The 26,209-nt window shown below is 40.9% G+C and overlaps 1 protein-coding gene across 14 annotated transcripts in view; it reads right to left on the bottom strand.

Moving 5' to 3' along the window:
• Positions 1–26,209, bottom strand: part of fbrsl1 (fibrosin-like 1) — a 294,403-nt gene that overhangs the window by 160,475 nt on the left and 107,719 nt on the right. For all 14 annotated transcript variants that reach the window (XM_086169947.1, XM_086169952.1, XM_086169939.1 and 11 more), the window contains exon 3: positions 3,939–4,040. In XM_086169947.1, the coding sequence (XP_086026073.1) occupies positions 3,939–4,040 (102 nt within the window). The remainder of the gene's footprint in view (positions 1–3,938; positions 4,041–26,209) is intronic.

The following is a 26,209-nucleotide window of genomic DNA, read 5'->3' as shown; positions in this document are numbered from 1 at the left end:
AAAATAAAAACCTATGAAATTATTTGGACTCTATCCTAACAATGTGTGAAAGCTAATATCTTAATCAATAAGATGGGGCATTTTATAGCCTTTACCAACCCACTGCAGAGCACGGAGACCAAATACCATTTGAGACAATTTATGACACAACAGTGTCTTTTTAGTGGATTAACAGTAGTCAGGGCATATGACAATGAATTTAATGTATGAAATACAAACAAATTGAGAAAGAAAACTTTGAAACCTACTGTTGTTGAAGGCCAATGCTTAAATCACTGAACTGCTTCATGGAAGGACGAGAGACTCGATAGTTTATGACCACATGTGCTGTCAATAGCATAATGCAATCGTGAGAATAGTGTGTTTTGGACACATCCTGTCTCCTCAAACTCAGAGACTTGCTCTCATTGCATCAGATTAATTGACAAATGTGGATGTTTGTAATAAGTGTGCCACTTATCGTCAATGTCAAATGAAATGTTTAGCAAATATTTTATTTAAAACCATTATACCTGTGAAAATTACAACAACCGTGTACCACACTTCTCAATTTGACATATTTTCTTGTTTTACAGTACTGACCCTGTTTTTCTCTGAATAAATCTAAGGCAAAATCTCCACAAGCATGCATCCAAGGAGACATTTTAGAATAGCAGAGCTCCTCCAGCAGAATCCTATAAATGCTGAACAAGAGCGGGATGGAGACAGAAAAGGCTGGGTTTTGTTCTGTCTGTCTGGTCCCAGCACGAATAGCAATCTCCAAATCCCTCCCTCCACTTCCACTTTTCACTGCTTTTATTCCTCTGTCTAGATTGGCAATTTCTCTCCCCCCCTCCTGGTCTCTGGAGGGAACTTTTCTGCTAGACCAATTTCATCCATGGGTCCACCTTCAATCCAAACAACCTCCCCCACACCTTCACCACGACCGCCTCATTTTGCACCCTCCTAGTGCCCCTCATCCATTCTCCCACACCTGCTCTAGGCCTCGGCACTCATCAACGCCTGTGTACCTCTCTGATTCGCAGGACGGCTCCTGTGGTGACGATTAGGGAGGAGTCCCGCCGTGAACCGGAAAGCAGGCTCAGTGGGAATCAAAAGGCTATTCCATGCTCTGCTCAACCTCTCTGATCCCTTCACTACCACGACAAGAGGAGGACAAAAATGAGGGGAGGAAAAAGTGCACAGAAGGCACATTCTGTGGGCACAAAAGGGCCAAAAGTGAGTTCCACTGAGGACAAGATATATTGTTTTTTGCGGGCATTTAACATGTATAGGTATGGGATGCATATACGCTTACTAGTGTTTAAGTGTCTGAGTACCTATGTGCATTGGTGGTGGGAGGCCAAGGCCATTCAGAATTAACCAAACTATGTGGAGTTCATTCAACTTGGAGCATTCAGGGTAGAAAGAGAGGCTTATTTAAATGATAATGAGGGACAATCCATTGGATTTAGTGTTGGTGAAGGGAGGAAAAGAGAGAAAGGGGGGGATCCATTAAAATGCCAGCGGTTCATAAGCCATAGGGTCGGCATACAGCTAAACACTCTCTCTTAAAAGCCATTATACATGGCTCTCAATGGATTTCTGCAGCGCTTAGGACTTCAAAAGGATTTAAGAACTCGTCCCAGAGAGAGAGTGTGGGGGAGGGAAGAAGGAAGAGGCTCGGTGTTTGTGTTTGTGTGTGCGTGAGTGTGTTTGTGTGTGCGGGGTGGTTATGGTGGTTGGTGGCAAGAGGGATGGGGCAGATGCTAGCGGCATTTAAGGGTTAACTAAGAGCTCTGGAGAAGAGAAATGTTGCTAAATCCGCCCCCTAATCCTCTACCCATTTCAATGCCCCCTCCTCTACTCTCATATCTAAAAAAAAAAAAAAACAAACAAACAAAAACAAAGAAAAGTAGAAAGAAAAACATGGTGACCAGAGAGGATGATGTAGTCTGTATTTTCCCAGCACAGATCCCTGTTCTTTATGTCATTACAGGGATGTGGAGGGCTGATCCAATCAGAAATTGTGTGATGTGGGAGTGAGGCAAGCATCCATGCCCTATGTGGCAGGAAGGCGAGGTGGGTTGGTAGGGTTTGGGTGCATGTGGGTGGATGTCTGTGGATACAGAGCCTTACGGCACCACAACCCTCTCCCCACCAGGAAACAAATGCAGTGTAAACCTCCACTGCCACCACCTCACTTCCCTAATCCTTATTTGGCTTAGTGCCGGGGCATCAGAGCACTGCTGGCACAATTATCTAGTCAAAATAAACAGATAAAGACCTAACCGTGGCAATGAACAAACAGCATCCGCTGTGATTTTTTACCCCTGCTCCTAAATTGATGCATGACTGTTTTTAAAGGCAGGCGAGCGGCTCATCCATACGTTACATTTGTCTATATTTCCTTTGGCGGTGAGACAAGAGGAAATCCATTTTGTTTGTTGCAGAAACGGCATCATTAGTAAAGAGCTCTTAAAGCTGGTGGGCCACTTTGATGTGGAGGCGCGTGCTTTACAAAAATTAGCCGAGCTCTCGGTGCGGTGGCGGAGATTTCATGGAGCTGAAAAATATATGGGAGATGGTGACACAGTGTTGAAGACGAATCTCACTGTGTGATTCATGGCCTTCACTAAGTTGAACACAAAGCCAGCAGGGAGACAGAAGGATAGATGGAGAAATAGCAAGAAAGACAGATGGGGAGAGATGGATAGACATGGATGGCATGGCTACAACAATCAGTGTCTGTGCACCATTTATTTGGCAGCAGATTAGAGAGACATGCCACATCTAACAGCGTCGGCAATTACAGCGCACAATTTTCACAGTCACTCCCTCTCCACCACCTCAGCCATCTTCACCAATTCCACCCTCACTCTACCACCCCCACTTGCTCGTGCCCCCACCTTCTCACTGCTTGTCATATATCCCTGTCAGAACTGTCAACCAGCGTCGGTCTTTTATCTGACAAGCCCGCCTCTTCCTCCTGACTTTTTCATTAAAAGACATCCCTTTACACAAACTCAAGAGATATAGTGCTAGAGGAAGGAAACAGTAAATGAAAAAAAAAACCCAGAGCAGCAGGGCTTAGAAAAAAAAAAAAAAATACAGACTGGTAACATTACATTGGGTAATTTTTCTTTTTTTTTTTTAATTAGGGTGGATTTTCAATTGGAAGTATGAATAGCTGAAAATAGTATATTTAACAAGTTAATTAAAACCATTTTTCCATCATTCTATCCATGGTGTAATAAGAAAAGAAGCATATTTTTTCTCTCTCTCTGCTTGGTTTCGTCTACTAAATGAACAGTGTGATTGAATTGAGTTAGGTTTGGGAGGCCTGGTTGACAGGCATTAGTTCGGAAGCATATTTCTACATTCATTTACAATGAGCCGCTTGGGATTTTGCATAAATTCTCATTACTTACCCTGTATCTAAATTGCATTATTTCAACGCTTGTGCTGAACCAATGTCTGGCCTCCATTTTCCTTTGCCACCTACTCATCTTGTAAATGAGCCAGCATATGGATGCTGGCGCAGTCATAATTGGAACGGCTTCTTTAAATAATTCCATACTGAGATTGGTAAGATCAGTCTGCACCTGGCTGAACTGCATTAGGTCATGTGTATGTATACCTCCACTATGCCTTCGATTGTATTGCTTTGGAGACTAAATAAGGCATGCTGAGTGACCTGTGTCATTATTTCCTGTGTATAACTGACAATTCAAACTGTCTTTTTCTTACATACGGAGCTTTGTGAAGCGAGACATGAAAACAACAGGAGCTGTTGTACCAGCTGCCCTTTAATATTAGTGTCAATGTTGTTGTTGTCTACTTACTCTTTAAATTCCACCCCAGGGCTTAGCTGTCTTGACTTGTGAAAGTGGATAGCGTGGTTCCCTATAGGAGGTCGTCGAAAAGGGAAAAAAAAAGACCTCCATCCAAGGTCTTACCTCGCTGAGCTGTTCCTTTGAGTTGCTCCTGTGTGGTCGGCTGAGCTCCTGCACGGTCTCATCCTTGCTAACTCTGACTGGATGTAGCATCAAAGGTTTGATCTACGGAAAACATAAAATAATTCAGTTCCGGATGCTGGATTCTATGTGACCAGCAACGCATAACAATTTAGAATAACACCTGTGTTCTAAATGGAGCACAGTTCTTCTACTCTCACTAAGAGAAAGGTGGACTTCACAGGTGAGGCTGAGTTTGTACTGCTGCTGCAGGCACAGATCACATCCCATGCTACAGGTGATATCAGTCAGACAAAAGCAATGCTCTATCTGAGCTACAGTAAATCCACCCACTGTGTGCAATAATGCAGTAGATTGTCATTAATATGGTTGTCAGTTTTAGTAAAGTCACTTCCTGGTGGTCGTCCATAAGAAAAAGGGTAATTTCAAAAATATGAATAAACCTCCTTTAAAAAGATAAAAGGCTGACAACACAAGTTTAGCCGCGTTATGAATTTATTTCCACTGCATGACTTTGACATTGCTCAAAGTGCATACATGCTCTCTCTTTGGTGTAATACATGGTCTATCATATATTTTTCAAAATGACAAAAGTATGTTATACTGATGCACATATATATTGTAGTGTGCGGCGATCAGCGGAACTCCAGAATCTTTTGCAAATGATGATGATGATGACTGTTGGGAGCTTCTCTTGGGTCCATGTTAAAGAACGCCATGGTTGAATGACTGTACAATGTTGTGTTTGATGTGTGACACTAACCTGTGCCGTTAGTTATCATAACAGGGGAGTGAACCCTCATGCTAACTGTTAGCTCTGAGAGAGACACCCCATGGGTTTCCACCATTCCTTGTCTGTTAAATTAAAGCCATCCTCTAAAGAGCAATTTATCCTTGACCTTGATTGGTGCTTTGAGAAACCCTAACTCGCCACAATATATAAAATCTGTGGTCAACATAATGCTCGAAATTCCCATGCTTTCCTATTCCTTATTTGTTAGCTTTGCCATGTCAACTTACAAAACTACTTGGACACATTATTCAAAATTGCAAAATAAAGAAACCACAAACTGAAGCATGAACTGTATTCAGACAAGCATAAACAAAGCACTTACACTTATACAGTTGCTGACCCAAAAGTAAACAAATCAACAACTCTGTAGAGCTTCAATGTACAAAGGTCAGTTGCAGCTTTGCAGCCACCCACATGATGATAGCTCTAATACCATCATGGACAGTTTATTTTATTACAGGCCATCCAGACCCATTGCTGGCTTGCATCCAAATTCCCAGCCAGATGGGAGGCCAGCGAGCACAGCAAGAAAGGGTCCGGGCTGGTGAAGGACCAACCAATCACAATACCCCGTGCTGCTTCCCCACCTTGGAGTGGGACAGTGGCAGTGGGGTGTATTCCATTTGACTAGCAGTTTGCATGTAGCAGCTCCCCCGGTGGCGCGCGCCTTGGCTGGCCCAGGTCTCCTGATCTCCACTGTAATTTAAGCAGATCACTGCTACAATTAACCTTTCCCAGTAAATATCAATTATGGCCCCCGGCTGGGCCAGAATTAAAAGGGTCATCAGCTAATCTGACAGGTCTGTACGCTACCACCTGGCAGGGGGAAAACGAGGGAGGAAGGCTGCAGAGAGTGTGTGTTTGTCTACTCTTGTGCCCACCAACTCAGATGCCAAGTAGATACAATTCCCTTTTAATTACCCTGCTGCCATCGGGGCAAGGCGGCCTGATTGGCCAAGGGGCATTAGCAGTGCTATGAGGTCAACAGTGACAGGGTGAGGTTGGGCTAGGTTGAGTTTGGCTGAGTAAAAGACGGAGCAGCTGCCAAGCAATCAGAGTGTATATATGGAAGAAAAATAACTCGGCGGGTGGGCCTAATCAGGTTCGACTCCCACCTTTACACGCCTCTCCCACTGGCTTGCCTTAAACTAGCCGTCAACCTAATCACTCCATGAATGAGAAAATGAACTATTGCCGTTTTGATTTCTTTCTCTCAAACAAAACCTAGAGTTAGCAATCATCCTTGACATGTCGAAGGCAGCAACCGAGCTTCAAGGCATATTCATTGTAACGTCACCATCGAGCACAGGCGTTGATTTGTTTGTTTACCCAGCATCGGTGTTGCTGACAATTCCTGGAGGTACCTAGAGTGTTTCCGTGTCCTTTGGGAACCGCAGCTACATTACCGAGTCAGCAATCAACTGGCCTTATTGATCAGAGCAAAGTGTTTAATTAGACACATAGGTTAATCATGCTGTTTGAGGAGACCATTCCCACTGATGTCGTTTAACTGGACAGGAGAGCAATAGATTTCGGCAGAATTTCACCAACTTGGACAAAAGACTGGCAACTCTGAATGCCCGTGATTAAAGCGGGAAATAATTTCCTGTCTGGGGAGACGTTTAATTAGCCTTGATCTGGCAACTCAACGCCTTCGGTGTTTTTCGTTTCCTTCTTTTAAGCTACATTAGTGAGGACGAGCCTAAGCTGGATTGAGATGTTATTGCTCAGAAAAATAGTACAAAAAGGCCCGATGTGAAATTCCGTTCTAATGTCGAAGTAATACCGAAACGAACAGAGGGCAGCCATGGTGCAATTTATGGCCATCTTGCTGCTACAGTACGCCCATGCACTATTTAGGAATTGTTTTGCATACGGGGGCAGTTTGCCTAAACATGGCAGAAAGGAGAGGCATGGCTAAGTAAAGATGTGTATTTTACATGAATAATGTACTGGAAATTAGTTTCATTAGTCTCGGTATTGAACATGTCTGCAGTCCTTCTCTAGAGGCTGCCGCTCTGTGCTCTTTAATTATCTTCAAAGGGCCCTCACGCATCTTAATTTCCCCCAAGTTGAGTAGTGCCGACTTGGTCGGCTCATTTATACTACTTTAACCCTGACTGAAGTCACAAGTCCCCCTTGATTAGAAAGGTCTAGTCTTGACAATGACAGAGACAGAGGTGGTTCGGATCACTTCGTGCTAGGCTTGGCTAACTCTTCTTTGATTTTCACACCTTCCCACTCTCATTGCACTGCCAATCAATCTGCACCCTGTCAGCAGGGAACTTGCTGGAGACTGGCAGGTGATGCTTTGTTGTGCTGTTCCTTTCATCCCTCCCTCCTCCTTCACCTTACAGGATGTTTGAGGGGTCATCGTGTGGCGATGTGGCCTCCCTCCTTTTCCCACCTTGACTGAAATAAGTGGTTAGTCCGGATCACACTTTTCCCCTCCTTGTTGCAGCCCCCTTTACTCCGCCTCATCTCTCCCAAGCCTGCTGTCAACTGACAACGGCACTAAAGGAGGTTGTGCTTCAACCTTGTGCCAACGTCAATCCTTATTACCCTTGGATCCTGGACCTTGGCCCCTGCTTGCTCCCTCCTTTCAAGCTATGGTGATACTTTGCACTACCACGCTCCTGTCTGATGTCCGGGCTTCCCATGCACAGGGCAGGGAGGATACAAGGGGCAATTCAAGGGGGAGGGGTGGGTCGAATAGGACGGATACAGATCTTTCCTCTAATTTGTTCTGAAAAGTGTCCTGCGCAAAGGACCCTCACCCCCATTAACCCAGCGACAGGCTGCTACCGTTGCTCAGGGAGGCATCAGTGGTGTGTGTATGTATGTGTGCTTGTATGTAAAGGGTCTCAGTGGTGTGGCTGGCAGAGGTACCTCAGTGCACGGCTCAATCTATCGGCTCATTATCCCCCCACCATAGGCTGGGGTGCAGACAAGTGCACTTTAGGGCCACAGGCCAAATTGATTCATCTGCCTTCATTTTCCTCAGGCTCAGAAGTGGCAGCTGCTCAGAGACAGGGAAAGGAGTTATAGGATGGTGAGAGACAGACGGGAGAGAAGGAAGAAGAGAAAGAGTCAGGGATAAGGTGAGATGAAAGAGAAAGATGTGTTCCTGGCTTTGTTCCGTACCCATGTCTCATTTCACTTTCCCCCCTCACTTTACAGCACCACCAACACCTCCATTCCTTGAAATTGCTATCAAGAAATGCACTCACTCCCCCGCCAAGTCCCAAGTTGGAAATTAGCCCAAGGACAAGCTTGTGGATTTACTACAGGGAGAGCAAATGGATTTTTGCTTTTATTTTGACGAGTCCCAGTGTATCCATTACCCCTTTTAATCATACATTATTCATGCAGCTCGTCTTATAATAAATGTCCACATAAAAAGAGGAGCACATATTATACAAGCTCTAAAATGCTCCTATAAGTCTCTATCCTAGTGAACTACACTGCATTTGTTAGCTGGGTTCACAAATATGAGCCTATAAAATCACTGCAAGATGGCATTTCCTCGCTGAGCAATAACAACAGGATGTGAAAAGATTAAAAGAGAACAAATGAGATAAGGAGAAAAAAAGCATTTGAGGACGCAGCCTTTTGTTCATTTAAATTGGGTCCTATGCACAAAAGTGTGGTGTAGAAATATGCACAATTTAAAGCCAAGTGGGGCAGTCAGCACCTTGGCCTCACAGCACAAAGGACCCTGGTTCAAGTCCAACGGGGGACTTTTTGCATTTTTTGTATGGCTTTCCTCCAGGTACTCCAATTTCCTCGCGAAACGAAAAAGCAGCAGGTTAATTGGAAAAATTGGGAAAATCGCCCAGATGTGCGAATGAAAGAATGAACGGTAGCCCTTCTGTACATGTCGACTTGCGATCAGTCCAGGTCGTATACCGCCTCTCACCCATTGGCAGCTGGGATAGGCGAGAGCTTCCCCTGTGACCCTGAGTAGGATAAGCAGTAGACAATGGATGGATGGATGGGGTGGCTCGTGATTGCACATTTCTAGAACAAGGCAGTCAATCTCAAAACAAAGGCAATGCCTCAATCCGATTCCCAGTCAACAGGGACCTCCAGACTGTGGGCCCCCCATCACCACATGCTTCCGAGGGGATTGAGGGAACAAGGCAGGAGAGGCAGGGGCATGCTCCCAAATATGAACTCATCCCTCAGCAAATACCCTGGGGTATCACTGACAACCATAAGCGAAAGACTACGCACCCACCACATGCACACGCACACACACACACCTCACCTGTCACCCAGGACCAGAGGAACATTATCTGGCCTGCACTGATAAGCATGAGGCCTTACAGCAGACCCCCCCCCCCCTCCAACTTCCCCTGCACACCCCCATTACTAACTCCTGCTCCAGGGCAAGCATTTCTCAGAGCAACCGACAGCAATTAGGCTGATGATGTCGAAATGCTAATTACGTTATTGGAATGAACACAAGGGAATGACTTTAGGAAACTGTTTTGCTCTGTTTCTTGAACCAGCCTGATGTACATCTTGCTTCTCTTTATTTGTTTTGCAAGAACTTCTATGACTTTGCTGAAAACAGCGAGTGCATTTTCAATTAGGAGATTTATGCTCATAAATTGAAATCCTATTCAGACTGGTTCCCTTTTACTCAACACAAGTATTCGCTTTTTAGAGTTAACGGTGGTTTTGAAAAAAAAAGGGGAATTCAAAACGGTAAAACCAACGTGAGCTTGGGGTCAATGTCATTAGAATAGCCACATTAGCACTTCCAATTCGTGGTCATAAAAAAAAACCAAAACTGGAAAGTAGGCGTGAGAGTAATTTTACCATTTATTTTTGCGTATGTGCTGCAATACATCTCAGGGCTGTAATTATTTATATCAGTCAACCTTTCAATTGACCAAAGCACTTTCAAGGTAATGGGAAAGCATGTGCAAACAAACAGTGTATGATCATATAAATATAACAGTTGCTGTTGACAACAGTTAAACATAAGGTTACTTTTGATTTAAATGCTAATGTATAGATGCTTACGATGCACACACACAAACAGACATGCACACATGCACACACGCACACACGCACATGCATACACACATGGCATATTCACAGTTGGCACTTTTATCTCTGCTTGGATTGTCTGGAAATAATCTACATATAACTTTGATTCAGCAGCAGTTTAAAGTGGAATTTATTTATCATTTATCACTCTTGACTCCGTAACCCTAAAATGGACACAGATAAGGCCAGCATTAAACTCTTATCAGCTGCAGCAGTTCACAATGTGACAGAGTATTGGCTTAGCCTGATGAATAGATGACATAATGTCTAACTGCTGAAAGAAAAGAAAAAACAGAATAGAAAAAGAATGACTAAAAAAAATCTTGCACAAATCATAAAATATTTTTCATGCTATATGGGGCTCATTTAACATCATCCAACCATTAATAAGCTAATTACTTATGTTATTTAAATATACTACATAGGCTTTTTACTGTTTACTACTACATTGAGGTTCCTCAATATAACTAGCTAAAGCAGCAAACTAATGCTATTGCTTTAATTCACTGGTCGCATATCATCTAGGATAATAGTAAACCCTAAATTAATTCAGATGTGCACCTTGCAATAGTTTCAATGGGTGGATGAATGACAGTGCAATTCAAATGTCACTGAGCCAGAAAAAGAGATTTATAAATTCATTTGCCATTTCATGAGCAATGAATGCTGACCATTGTGCACAAATGATGTGCTTTAAACACCCAAGCTTAACTGCTGGAACATCATAAATTATTTTTAACACTTGAAAATGATCTTATTGGAAAAAAAAATTACATTTTTGGAGGTGCAACATTCACACTTACGTTAATCTACACTTGCACTCGATAACTTTGTCACCCTAACACGTACTTTAAAATTTTTTTAATTTCCTCTAATATAATCTGAAATAATTATCAGTTGAAGCTGACATATTCACTGTCAAAAGGACTCTTAAAAAGTCTACCAAATACGCATGTATGCGCGCGCGCGCACACACACACACGCGCACACACACACACACACACACACACACACACACACACACACAAACACACACACACACACACAGAAGACTTCCATTTACCATGACATAATTAAAACACTGAAGATGAGATTGTGGAGTAAAGGAAATTAGTAAATCAAGATGAAGAATGGTCTGCAACTTCAAATAGATCTAATTTTAGAACATGTTCCTCAATCAACTCAGGAAACATTTTTTGAGTTAATACAAAGTAAAACAATGTTGTTTCTTATCACTGTTAGTTTAATGTCAAGAAAAGAGGCCCTAAATTTTGTTAAAATTGAGTTAATCACGGTTATCGAGTAATCTACTCGTTTTTACAAAAAATACGTATGAACAGGGAATACTCAGTGTTATTTATACTCCTGCCAGGGAACAATCTTTTATGCACAATGTTAAGAAAGCATTCCGTGCCTTTAACGACACACCAACTTATTATTTGCTTTCCCTTGTTTGTTCTTTCTGGGCTGGTCCATGAAAACATGTCTGATACTCCTCATGTTTGCATCTTAGATTTTGTAATGCCTTTTTATTTGTAATGTCTATCATGTTGCTTATGTGCTGAGGTGTTTTTTTTTTTCCTAATCCCACACTGTGCCCCCCCACAGGACCCCAGTTTGGGAGTGGCTGTTTTCCCCTCTTTTCCCCCATTGTTTTCCATATTCTCCTTTCTCTTTTAGCTTGAAATTTCCCCACTGTAGAAATATCCACAGTGGAATATTCATTTCAGACTGTTACTGATTCACATTGAAATTAAAACATGCTGTCTGTCATTCCCATTAAAACATCTTTAAAAATTCAGTTTACTTATATTTGAATTGCTTATAAGCTGAATAAACAAACACTACCAGATTTGCAATGTAAAAATAATTAAAATTACATTGCTATACATCCCTTCAATTGAATCCTTTCTGAAAGATGTTTATCAGCCTTTCCTGCCTCGTACATCCCTGTAGGTTCTTGAGCAGAACCTTGATAAACAGTGGCATTAGTAGGTGACAAATCCCTGCCCCAGAATAAATGTTGGCGGTGGAATGAGTGCCCAAGGGAAAGCTAATATTGCTAGCCTTTCCATTTTGTGAACGGGTGTGTTGCTGCTCTGGCTATTGGGAAGAGCGTAAACATTGGTGTGAGTTTGCTGATGTAACAGAGGTATGTGACACAACCTTTGGTTGTTAAAAGAAGACATGACTGGATTGGATTCAATAAACAGGATTGCAAATGTGATTTTTGTATTATCTTAATTTGAAATAATCAGGTGAAATGAGCTGACTGCTGTCGAGTCAAAGTGAAAATGGACATGGAATACCATTTTAGGTCATTAGGAATGTATTGAGTATTTCTATTAGCAGAAATTCTGAATTCTTAGAGATCCCTAAAAACAGATCGGAGGAACTGAAATTGCTCTTGTCAGTATGAGGCAAGAAATTGAAGGATTACTACTTTCATGGTCTGAATATCTGTGCAGAATCATTTCAAAGAGAACAATAGCAGGTTATTAAAGTTGAGATTTTCTTGGTTGAAAATATATAAAAGTTAAACATTCCATTCAGGCAAAAGGTTGAAAGTGTGACGTGTAACTTTGATCCTGAATCATTTACATCAGTCTTAGAGACAGCCTTATTGATTGAACTTTCTGCTCTTGCATAGCACGCAAGAACTCATCTGTAAGACTTAGTGAGGAGCTGAGGCTTTTTGTCAACAGGAGAAAAAGACAGACAGAGTTTCTGAGAAAGAGAGAGAGAGAGAGACAGGGTTTGGGGTAAAAGTCAGGAAGTAGTTTGTAGTCAGAGTGAGAGAGAGACCGCCAGAGACAGCCAGAGTGCTCTAGGCTTTTTAATAGGAGGCAGATGTAACACATGTAATGAATCAGCTTCGGCTCGATGTGGCTTCCCTCTGATGTCTGGGTGCTCATCCTGCCCTTGGAAAACATCTGAAAAGTTATCTCATGCCTGCACAGCCTACTCTGCCAATTTTTTTAGGTGGTGTAATGTGTTGAAGGAACTAGGGAACGGGGAGTAGAAGAGCTAAGGTGTGTGTATGTGTGTGTGTGTGTGTACTGCTGCTGGAATAATTTAACATGAAAATGTTGTAGGAAGTAAAATATTAATCTGTGGGGTAATTTCTGTGAGTAAGTTTGCACATGAGTGAAACCAGTATTCCATTTGCTTTCTAGGAATTTCTAGGAAATGTACATATGCTAAAATGTTTATTTCTTCATCAATGCATAACATGAAGGCTACATCGTATAGTAGCATTGTATACAAAAAAAAAAAAAAACAATAGGTGCAACAGGCAAAAAGTGATCTATGATAAAAATTCTGTATATCCTGCGTCCATGCAAAGCTTTACTTTGGTATTATTATATGGACTGCAGAAAAATAAAAAGAAAGAAAGAGATTAAATAAGTTGTCCAATGCTTTATCACTGGATTCATCATCACTTGTGATTTTTTTTGAGAAGAACAATACATCAAAATATATTATGTGAGCATGGTTTGGATATAATAAGTCAGGCAAAGAGAAGAAAAATGGGTATTTGCGAGTTATGTTTAAAGATAGTGGTTGCAAAAGGGCAGACACACCAGCAGTCATTTCCATCCCCTTGAAGCAAAACACATTCTCAAATATGAAAAAAGCAAATTATTGCTGTCCTACTCAAATGTCAAGTGGGTCGTCCAGCGTCTGAGGAAAGACATAGGTGTCTGTGAAACTCACACTTGACTATCTTAGGTATTTTCCAACAGGTGCACTTTGAAGAAAAGCTGGAGGAGGGAAAAGACCTCTTTTGTCATTGTTAAAAACAGTATAAAAGATAAATTCTGAAGCTTTTGTTATTATTACTAAACTTTTTTCCCATTTAAGTGTCTGTGGGCTATGTGAAATATTCCCGAATAAAATGGTTGGGAGTGCAGTAATAGGTGACATGGCGATGCTTTATCTCTTCCCAGTGCTTTACGGCATCAATATTAAAGTTTCAGGGAAAAATGAATATGTAATGATATAACTCTTTATTGCCTCCGCTTCAAAGTTATATTGTAATATCATTTTCAAGGAATCTGTAGTTTTTCTCTGTATACATTTCAAAATACTGTAATAACATTAATGTTGGAGACTTAAAAATGTTTCTCTGGTATCGCAGATGGAAGATTATAATTTTGACATTTTTTGCCCCTACATCTGAGTCCCACACCCTCTTTTATTTTCTTCATATATGCAGACAGAACAGCTTGTGTACCCACCAGCAGCCCTATGAGCCAGTTAAGCTCAGAACAGAACAGTAAACCAAATCGAAAAATCAATGAAAAATGGAGCGTCAGCTCCATCATCCCTACCCTTAGCGGCGTAAATGGTGCACAGCTTAGCCTGAAAGAGGCAGCACAGGAGAGAACACTTTTTTTGCCTTCTTTGAGAAAGTCATTTTCATGAACACTTATGTCATATTATTCAGTTTTATAGTTCATTCACTTCATGTAGGTCGCCTCAGGGTAATGCATGGGAGTAATTAACATTAATAATGACTCTGGTGCACCTGAACACAAGAAGCTATTTATATGCAAACTTGATTGTAGAAAGTCAGTATAGTCAGAGTAAGACTAATAATTCTACAGATTATGACACCCAACAATAACTGCCTTGGTATTTAGTTTAAGTTGGTTTGTACTGTTGGCATGTATGGATAAAGGGAAAAGAAATAAACTTGTTTAGCTGCAAGCAATTGAATGAAATCTCTCAGAGTCACAAATGAGAACTGGAACTCTCCGTAGTTTTTCAATAAACACATCACATACAGATGAATACCCGGTACATTGCATCCATTAAAAAGGAAAGAAACCTTGTAAATACAAAAAAATTCACAATTAATAATTGTGATTTTACAGGCGAAGTCAAGTGTATCTTGTGAAGAAATAGTAATATACATATAATATTTTAAATATAATCTTTTTTTTTTTTTTTTGACTGAAAACAGTTCAACATTCCTGAAAGCAAGAGGCAAATAAAATAAATAGGAATATATCTGGTAAGTGTTTGCTATAAACTATGTTAGAATGATTGGAGATGGGATTCTTTGCTTATTCTTTACTCAGAGTGATCTATTCCCATGTAAAAGTCATGCTCAGATATACAGTACTCTATGTAGCTGTAGTGTTTACATTGTTGTAGAGCTGATGTGGGACACTGAGGTCTCCCAGCCTACTAAGCAAGACAACCGGATGATCCTGGCAACCAGCTGATCAATCACTGCAACTCTCAAGTCTAGAATCCTCTTTGATGGGGATTACATAGTATTTATGTCAGTATTCTGCATTGCGGTGCATCGGTGCTGCGTCCGCATTACAGCGGATACTGCATCTGTCCGACATGGTAAAGAAAATGCTAAGCCAAAAGACAGAGCTCTTGACTTACCAGTTAATCTGCTATCCTTCCCTCACCTATGGTCTCAAGCTGTGGATAGTGATGGAGAAAGAAGATCATGGATACCAGCAAGGTGTTAGGGATCTCACTTAGAGAAAGGGTGAGTAGCTCAATTAGGATGCTTCTTGTTAGGATGCCTCCTTGGTGGGGAGTTCTGTGCAAGTCTCACTGGTAGGCAACCGCCAGGAAGACCAAGGATACACTAGAGGTATTGTCTCGGCTTGCCTTGGAACACATTGAGAATTCCACGGTAGTGCCCCGGGAGAGGGAAGTCTAGGTCTGTCTGCTGAGGCTCTTGTCCCCAAGACCTGACCCGGGTAAGGGGCTTAAATTGGTTGTTTGGATATTCTGCATTGTGTCACATTGGAAGAACCTATGTGCTTAGCTGGAGCTGGAATAACTCTACCTAATCTAGTTGTGTTGAGAAAACTTAAATTATTTAAAACCAGCAGAAAATGATCTTCTGGAGGAGGATTATCTCGCTTCCTCCTTGCAGTGTATTTATGATTAAAACATTCAGCCTCGATAGGACATGATGTTATAAGATTGCTAGCTGCCTCATTGCTCAGTGACTCGCATTAAATAGCGCTTGTATCACCTTGTGGAAAGGAGAAGCTATGGAATCGAACTGCCAACCAAAAAGGGAACTCTACCAACTGAGCAACAGCTGCCCACGTCTGCTTATCCTGGTGGGGTCTTGAATTCACTAAAGCCGGATATCTATTTTTAACTGTTTCTTCAGCTCATCATTTACCGGTATGGTGGTATTTAAAACTAGGTTGGGTTAAGAAAAAAAAAAAAAAAAGACATGTGAAATGAGTGAAGATTGTGAATCTGTCGTCGGAAACTTCAGAAGATAAGAGGTGAGAGGAAGAAACTACACAGGAGGTCTTATCCTTGTCATTTAGGTAACATTTGCCTCTTTGCTGTCAGCTCCATCATTCCTACTTGGACCTGAAGAGACGGGCTGCTGAAGGAATAAGAGACGGGAGAGACGGAGGTGGAAGGAAAGCAGATAAGATCAGAGGATTCTCAAGCTTTGGGTTGGTATGGAAACCAGGTCTTGGAAAAAAAGGGGGAAGCAAAGAAAGGCACATGGATTCCAGGCACTGACATGACAACCTCCAGTCTAGAGAGAGCAGATCTCCTGCTCGTGCAATTACGCTGCTGCATTTGCATCTATATGATCCCTCAAAATGCTGACGTGCTGGGATTTGAGTCCCGCTATCTGCTAGTGCCTACACAGCGTGTCTTCTTTGTCTGTGTGTGTGTACGCACACACATTCTCTCTGTGTTAGATGATCTGACAGGCGCTGGTTGTTGCAATGTAGGCTACATATAATAAGGATGCAGGTGGAAGAAGGGATCATGTCAATTGCGTTAATAGGGTAAAAGTGATTTAATAAGCTTATGGGGGGCTCTATTTGGATTTCAAATGCATAGGGACACCTCCCCCTGGGACTGCAGACCTAAATCATTCTTATTATATGAATGTAAAAATGTTAGGGCATATCATTGCAGGGTTTTGGTAGTAAATTAGCTGAATTATTTGTGTTTCAGAACACAGTCTAAATGATAACGTTTCACTAATAAAACATTTTTGCCATTTTCATACCAAATACCCATCAACATGTTGTTCTGGTAAAAATTGTTGAAATCCAATCTTGGCTATATTTAACATGCAGAAAAACATGTCACCACTTATTCAACCCACTCACTTGAAGTTTTAACCATTTAAACTTTGTTTGTGACATTTAATTTTCTGTATATTTCCAATTATTTACTTTTTAGGAACTTAAGAAAATGAATTGTGTCCTTAGTTTAATCCAGTGTGTGTGTTGTTCATTTGTAGTAGTTTCAGATTCTGATATGTCTTGTAGTCCAGTTTGTTTTCTACTATAAAGTCAATATGGAAATATACTATGAAATATCAATACCTGTTATTTTTTAAACAAAAAGTCCACCATCAAAATCCACTTGCAAATTTAACATTAATGCTAGAAAGAGGACCAAACATGGTGACCTACATTACTGACGATGTGTCTCACTAGTGAGTTTTTCCATTTCTTTTCTGGCTCGCTGTGTCCCTTCTGTTCAGGACAGAACACTCACACATTAGTGTATGCAGACTGACATTCTGCCACTTCCAGTGCCTGAGACAGTGCAACGTGTCGCTCCTGTTTGCTTTACTTTTAAAGGTTATGTTCAGGCTTGTGTTTTTGTGTGAAGGCGAGTAAATGTGCATGTCCCACTTGATCACAACAACAAAACAGAGAAATACAGGTATACTTGTGAAAGAATACCTGCAGTGTTCTAGTGTGGGGGAAATCAAATGAACTCTTTTACAGAGTTTGAGGAGGAGGAAAGAGAGGCGATTCTAGAATGTGAAAGATAATCGGAATCTAATTGTGTTAAGGGGCTGTCTGAGTGACCTTAGCAGGGTGAGAAGTTTGGGGCTTTGGCCTCTCAGGGAATGGCTCTGCCAAGGTAATTGTGCCACAATTCTGACCTTGCATTGCATAAAAACATCCTCCACTCTCCGTTTCTCTATCCTCTCTCTTTCCTTCCGTCGCTGAAGCTGAAGAAGAGCTGGGATCTGCTCTCTGCTCTAATGATGTCAGCTCCCCAGAGGAGGCGCCTGTCTGCTGAATTTCAACAGCTAGTCTTCAAAGCCTCCTCCTGACCCAGGCGCTGGAGAAAGCCCTCAAGAATGGTGGAGGAGGCCCTTTCCGCAAGACAGTACCACCAAAATCAAAACCATCAGTCTGACCAGAACTATAGTAGGAATTGTAAGGCTGCCACACCACCACCACCACCAAAGCTAAAGGTGGTCTCCAACAATCATAAAAGCACAACATATTTTCCATCATATAAATTATGGCCTTGAGTAGGAATATCTTTCAGATATCAGCTACCCATATATTTTCAGGAAAATATAGTTTATACACTGAAACATATACATATATGTCATTATCTCATTGGTGATCAGTACAAGAAGCAAAGGCTTTAGCTGACTTTCAGGGGAGTAACAGTTTCAGCAATCCACCAACCTCCATTGGTGCTGTACTCTCGTATTGTGGGTAATGTAGTACCTGACATTAGAAATAAAATATGATTTGATTAAAACAAGGTAGACTTGTGGTTTCTATAGGGATAACATTTTGTCAATCTGGTAGCAGTACCAATAGTCTGTGTGGGATGCTTGAGACTTTAGGACCACTTGCAGAAATCGTGATTGACAAAATGAAGTGGATTTTCACTCCTGGACTCAGAGCGGGTGCTGACTGTTGAACTCTATTAGCTGTTACAATATTTATACTTGCTTGCTTAACGGTAATGATTCCCCCTTTTACTGACATTTAGCTAAGTTGAAGAAATTTCAATAGATTCCTGAAAAATCTCACATTTGTAATTAAAACAGTTCATTTTATTTAGGAAAAAAAGAGAAAAAATGGGATATTCTAGCACTGATTTTAAAGTCCCACTGTTTTTCAATGTTTATGGCAAAAAAAAACAAATTCAGGGTCATAAATAGCACAAAGAGAAACCTGGAAAATAAATGCCTCTAAAAACATGGTCTTTTATGCTGACAATAAAAATATATCAGCAAGCGCATACATTTGTCAGCCATAGTATGTTTGGACATTTGTGTCTCAGATGCAAGAGCATGATTGATCTGCCCCAGGGCTTTTCTGCGTCTGTTTGAACTAGGATTGTCTTTTATTCAAATCATAGATATCCTCACCTGCCTGCCAGCCGGGGCTCTATCTGCAGAAACCACATTTGGCCTTAAATCAATAACAAAGCAATGGTGAAAGGAACAGATGGAGCGAGGGGAAAAGCAATAGACAAGGCCGTCTGATTCAGCTTGACATTTACCTGGGCTGTGCTGTGTCAACAATCAAGCCAAGCCTGGATCAGATACTTCCTAAGCCTGGATTTTTCGCATAACGCTCTCTGGCTGTGCAGCTGAGTCACAGGCTTAATACTAATCACAATTAATTGATGGCCGTTTCGCCATGTATTTGAGGGATGCATATAATTCGCCTGAGAGTAATTACCATATAAAAAATCCAGCCTTTGAGAGGTACATATGGTATATGAGACCCGCAGCATACAGTGCATACCACCACTAAATTCTAAAATGCAGGCAACTTTAGGTCAGCTGTATAGTGAAGAAAACAGCCCTTATCAGACCCCACTGATCATTCGCTTCCACGATGGCTTCCATGTGATTTCTATCACACTGCTGTTCAATGAATTTCTGCTAAAACCATTCTCACACAGGCCATATAGTAAACTTGTCTGCCTACTTGACCTTCCACGGATGGAAAGGCTTTTTATCTTCCATCTCTCACTACCCTTTTATTTCGCAGCAGCTGCAAGGCCGAGACCATTTCTGCTTTGCTATTGAGCAAATTTACTTTCCGGCATCTTGTGGTTATTAAAATTTGTTTTCAAAAACAGTAGGCCCAAACCAATTCCAACAGTTCGGTTTTCTTTAGCTTGAATAATAACTCAGTATATATCGGGGTGTTGCAAGATATTGAAATACTGCTGCATATTTGTAGTTTTGTGAAATCAAATGGGATTGTATAAACACAAAGTTGAAATGAAAATAACAATAATAATAAAGAAAAAAACAATTGTGTGATTTCAAGGAGATATTTTTTGTAATAAGTTTTCCATTATTTTTCTTGCCCTAATGGACATAGCTTCTGTCAATAGGAGTGTTCACAAGTTTTGATTTAGCTTTAGTATTGCTTATCCATCCATCCATCGTCTGCAGCTTATCCTGCACTCACAGTCGCGGTGGATGCTTTAGCCTATCTCACATGCTGGGATGGATGGATTGATAGATAAATTGATGGATAGATATGCGATTAATTAATTTATATTTAATTAAAACTGTAATTTCTTGTTTTATGGAGACAGAATTGGATGTATGGTACAAATTAAAAGAAATATGAACAACAATTAGAGAGGCCTTTGTTCCAAAATGAGGTCTTAGCACTGAGAGACCCTGTGCTAACATTGTGGAACTTATTTAAGAAATATAAATACCAAACAGTATCTTAATGACATTACATACATTATGTAAAGCAATCAGATAATGTTTATATCTGATTTGAGTGCATTGAAGAAGTCATGTGATATCTAATCTCAGAGACCACGCTCAACTTTGACCTGTCTTGATCATTTGGAATCAGCGTTTACATCATTGGAAAACTCTGTCCTTTTTTCCCTCAGCAATTATATCTAAAAACATTTTCTTGTTCAAGTCAATACATTTTAAGAGGCTTTAATTGAGATGCATTTGCAGTTTTACCACCAAGTGTGTGAGTACTTGCATAAAAAAAAAAATCTGCAATTTCAGTTTTCACCATAAATAACTGCAAGTTTTCCCTCCCCTTTGACCTACTACTCTATCTGCAACAGCCCTGGGTGAATATTACAAATTGCCTTGTGTGCAAACACTCGCGATAAATGGAGCTGGGGGGCCTGGCTTTAGGGAGTTAATAAAGCAAACACAACATGGTGCATTGCTTTACATTTCCATCCCCAGTGTGTTTTTACGGGGATAAGAGTGCCTGGTCGTTTAGGTCAGATCGATGGCACATCAAGGCCAGCTGAAAGAGAGGCAAAATGTCAAGAGATCTCAATCTTTAGCTGACATGTCATAGCAGAGCAGAATGGAATTCCAGCCTAGAATTTATTATGATATCAGGTCAAACCAATAAAAAAAAACAATGCTCTATTGTTTGGCATTTTGGATGACAATGAAAAATTGAATAGAAGGAAAAGAACCCAGTCCAGTATATGACTTGTTTTTTTTAAGCTTCAGTTTGTTTGTTTTTCTGTTGAAAAGTCCATTAACACATGTTTATTGAATAGACCACTGGTCCATCAGCTATTTATATTATAATTATAACACAATTATCTATAGGTTTTGCATAATCAAATTTAAAATTTGGAACAAAAAAGGCTTTAAAAGTTGACAACAGGAGCACTAGGTCTGAGTTCCACTGCACTTTACCCTCATCTAGCCTTGAGTGGTTTGTGAAGACTGACACTGTGTGCGAGGCTGCAGTAAACTGTCAGATTACAGTAAAACCAATGTCACAACAGCTCAGACTGCAGGGAAGGACACATCATACCTGTAAGCTGAAGAGAAAGAGGCTTTGCGGTTCTTAAGGAAGACGATGTGAGCTCCCAGTAAAATGCACTATTTTACAGTATTAACACTAGTACCACTCTTCATTCTGAAAGGAAATTATAATGTGACCATTTTGTTTGCATTAGAGCATAAAGTGACATAAATATGATGATACAAATCTGTTAAAACAGTGCACTGTCGACAAATGTTGCTTGGGTATGAATTTCCTTGCAACAAAAAAATTATCAAGACATTAAAAAAAGTTGCTGCTGTTTTTGGCAACAAGATCTATCTGCTCATCATATCCACTATACATATATTCAACCCACTGCCTGATGTGGGAGATGGAATGGACAAGATACTGCATCCAGGCATCTAATTTTCTAAATATCATGATCAAAGATACTTTAGACATCTAAGTAAATACAGTTTTTGTATTTACTGCGGAGATCAATTAATCATTTTGATCAACTAATCAAGATTCCAATTTTTCAAACACTTTCAAGCAACTTTTGATGTGGGGATTTTTGTGTTTTTTTTTTAATAATTTACATCTCTTTAGTTTGAGGTAAGTGTCCTGTTCAGGAAGTAGGGTGGTATTTTTAAATAGCAATTAACCCCACGTATAGATAGTACCTATCACATAAGAGCACCCCCACACACATATGCACGCACATAAGCGCTCTCACGCATTAACACAACAGTCAACCCTGTGGGTGTAAATGGGTAAAAAACACCGTGGCAAAAGGTGCTCAGTGGATTTCCATGACAAACGCGTAATATGTGCTTTGTGGTGTGTTTTGACATTCAGTGACATTCTTGGTATTCCTTTCAAAAAGCAGTCGCTGCCTCTGTATTTGTTCTATCATAAGATGTCCCTTCATCACCTGCTACGCCTTTTGATACTAGCGATACTGTGTTATCTTGACTGCTGTTCCACTTGCATTACGGCCATAATTATCTATCTGCGGCTGATAGGCAAAATCAGCTTTATCTTGCTGACAAGCTTTATTTCTTTATCTTTTATGATGTCGGTGTTAAACAAGAAAACTGACTCCTACCAACAAGGTAAAAAAACATCAGCTTGTCTTTAACTTGTCAATTGCAGACACAAGAAAAGACCAAATTTTATTAAATTAGCAGCAGTAAAAATAACTACAGTGTAACTTGTGCATTTTGCGGAGCAACATGGATTAGAGATAGGTTCATCTGTCTATGTTAGTGATCAATGGAAAACTGTTAAACTAATAATAAAAGGAAGGAGCCATCACATAAAGCATGCAAGGGCAGTTTGAATCCAGGCAGTCACTCCAAAAGAAAATTCTTGTCATGATAAGAATTTACTAGAATAAAACACATGTTATCCAATGTTTCCAGCATTCTTAAGATGAAGAGGAAACACAGTGATCCAAAAATACAACCCCAACATCTAGCAGGTTTCAACCCATTTTCATTTACATATTAATTCTCTGCAAAAATACAACACTTGCACCATATACAAAAAGCATATTTACACTAATGCACCGAGTAATTGTAAGCGTGCATGTGAAAAGTATCTAAACCTGCAAAAGGCTTGCATAAGGGCAGCTTCAGTCCGACTGTGTAGGCATGTTGGAGAGACTGGAGAACAGCAGGAAGCCAGAAGGATGAGGTGAGAGGTGCAGTGAGCGTAACGTCATGTTAAAAGAAATCTGTACTACCTGGGGAGGGAAAGCTGGTACATCATGTCCTACCACTTAGCTTTCATGCTGTTATTTTTGTAGTATTTATTGCCACTGGCACTGAGTTCTTACGGCTGTTGTGTTAACAGACCTGGCTGTTGCTTCAATGCAAAATGTAATTTATAGACAATGCTTAACCTTGAAGCCATTTTTTAAGTGAGGAAATAAACTATAACAGAAAGTCTTTGAACGTGGAGCACACGAATGGTGGGGTTCATAGTTAAAACAAGTTGATAAAAGACTGAACAAACTACGGGCAAAATCCAACGTGTAATCCAACATTGTTTAATCTGTGAAATGCGATAAAAAGCCAAGGCCTGCAAAGCACATTACCATGACTAACATGATGCTTGAATACAAGTAACGGGGTAAAAGAGTTCATGCTGTGAGTCCAGGCTTCCACCCACAACATTCAGTGATAGAGTATAAACTGCTTTTGTAGCATGTAGGCTATTTTAGAGGAGAGTAGCTCTCTACCTGACGGTGACATGTCACAAATACATCATCATTCAAAGGGACAGTAACCATCTGATATAATAATGATCTATTGTGTATAGTGTAAATGATAATGACTACAGTAAAACCACAAACAAATATTCAACTAAACTGCAGCAATAGCGAGTGAAAAAACTTCTGCTTCCTTCCCAAACTCAGATCATACTCATCGATGCATTTGATACATGTTCTCTCCTCTAATACCATGGTTGTAAACAGGGACAACTACAGCTGGTCTTATAAGGACGACTACTGCAGCAAATAATTGCCCCGAAGTGGATGTGGGATGCTGGTGGGGGTCTATCTTTGAAATGACTGATATCCTCAGGATGCAAGATGTCATGGGGGACATTGGTAAATGGCAGCATGTAGCAAGGTCAACTCTTCATTTGTCTGCCAGTGGGATGGTGAAGGGTCGCTTGCATACCTGGGCAATAGCTCTGTGACAGCCTGACAACCTCCTGCGGCCCTGCAAGCAATGGTGGCCCTCCATCTTTTGTCACTGTGGGGATGTCTAGAACTGGCATGATGCAGAGCAAAGGGCCCTCCCCTCCCTTTCAGTGCCTCTCTCCACCTCCCGGAAGCATCCATCACAACGTTCCCCAGTGGGGCGTGGGTAACGGATCGACTTTCCTCCGTAGCGCTAATCAATCCGACTCTCGCTATCTCTCCCTGGGAACATTTATGGGCTGCCATAAAGCAGGCCTTTGGGGCATTACAGCACCCAGTAATCCTGCTAAGTGAGCAATATTTCCCATCTCTGGAGCTGCAGTTAGACGGGCTTGGGCCATAAATAGCAGTTAATCTGTGGCCATGACTTCTTGGCCAACCCTCAGCAGTCAAAACCCCACTGGAACCAGGAGGGAGCCACCCGCTGGACAAGGTAAAAGAAGCTTTGAGATGAAATGCTAAGATGGCCTTCTCAGATGGAACGGTTGGATTTTTGCCCCCTTCTTTTCACATATCCTCTTTGTCTACCTTGATGGGAAGTATCTTGAACGAATGGTGAATGAAAAAGGATTTCCAAATCTGACTTACCTTAAAATCACAAGGATCTAGACAAAGCAACCAGAGCAAGTGTTAAATGCTAATCGAGGAACATGCTAAATGTTACAGAAATGGGATCAAACTCGCAACATTCCATTCGCAAAAAGTCACTCTCACTCCTAAAGCTTGCTGCCTTAGTGACACAAAATCCGAGTGGCAAAAATTCAATGGCACAAACTCAAAGCAAACCAGTAAACAAAATCCTTTAAAAGAGAGAACGAAGGAAAAAGGACAGAGGACGGCAAAGAATCTGTAGTCGTACTCTTTTAGACTTTAAGCCAAGGTCAGTGAGTTCTCCTCAAAGGGGAGCCACTTCTCAATTTTATGCCCAGCTGAGTTAAAACAAATATGTTGATGTACCAGTATTTCTTTACAACATCTTAAAAGAGGCCGTTTTTCTCTTAGGGTGCCAGTGGGAGTTCTATACAGTGAAACACAGACTATAGAAAGCGATGCTAGCCTTAGGTTGAACATTGCCAAAGGCCTACGCCAACCAACTCCTATTTCCCAATGACTGCTGCTGCCAGAGTTGATCCCATTTTATCTTATTTTATTCCACTCATCATGCATCAAAATGTTTCCCTGAGGTACCTTTGGCTTTGAGTGGAGGCCTCAGTCTCTTTTTTTTTGCTGGAAGGCCAAGCCTTTCCATCACACCACAGGTGCAGGAGTCAAGGTCTTCAACCCTCAGTGCTCAGCAGCCCCGTTCAGCTCAGTCAAACCCCCCCAGGCTGCCTGCTTGCTGACTTTTTAAGTCTTCTGTTCAGGTTGGAAACCTGACATTGTTTCCCCACTCAGAGCTAGAAAGAAACATGACAGGTGTCCATGGAAACAACATTTGTGCAGATGTTTCCAGCTCTTTGAAAATTTCAGAGACGTTTTTTTTTAAACAAGTGAGGTCAGGTTCATCGTGCTGCCAGAGCTCAAGGGTTCAAAAGTAAGGAGAGAACATAAATTACTCAAAACAGACATGCATAACAATGAATAGTGTTTTGAAAATTTTAGTATTTTTCTTTATAGATTTCTGTCAAGTTCAAGTAGGTGTGTAATGTATTACCCTAAAAATACGTACAATTGAATGACTGATTTATGAAAAGAGAACTCCATAAGAAAGTAAAAACACAAGAATGAAATGGAAAGAATGAAGCGAATTTTACAGCACTTCTTATAGTTTACAGTTCACAAAAATTACAAATACAAGGTCAAAAGACATGAGGAATCTTTAACTCATTCATTCATTATTGCTTATCCTACATAAAAAGTTGCACGGGGGCTCATCCCGGGCCTTTTGCGACTCATCACATAAAACTGTTACACACATCTGGGCATTTTAGATTCTGCAATTAGCCTACTGCACATTTGTGGACTGTGGGAAGAAATCAGAGAACCTGTGAGAAACCAACACAGACATGAGGAGAACACACAAACACACCAAAAGAAAAAGACCTTTTTACTGTCACAGTCACTAATACACAGAGCGCAACTCCAGTGAAATTTGACCACTGCATTTAACCCATCATGGGTGAAACATGAGCAGAAGGCAGCTACTGAACAGTACCAAGGG

The sequence above is a fragment of the Fistularia commersonii genome, chromosome 22 (assembly GCF_037954325.1).
Source record: "Fistularia commersonii isolate RoL2024-O1a breed Wild chromosome 22, RoL_Fcom_v1.0, whole genome shotgun sequence".
In the NCBI taxonomy this organism is placed as follows: domain Eukaryota; kingdom Metazoa; phylum Chordata; class Actinopteri; order Syngnathiformes; family Fistulariidae; genus Fistularia; species Fistularia commersonii.
Note: the sequence above shows the minus strand (reverse complement) of the source record. Positions and strands in the feature narration are given on the sequence as shown.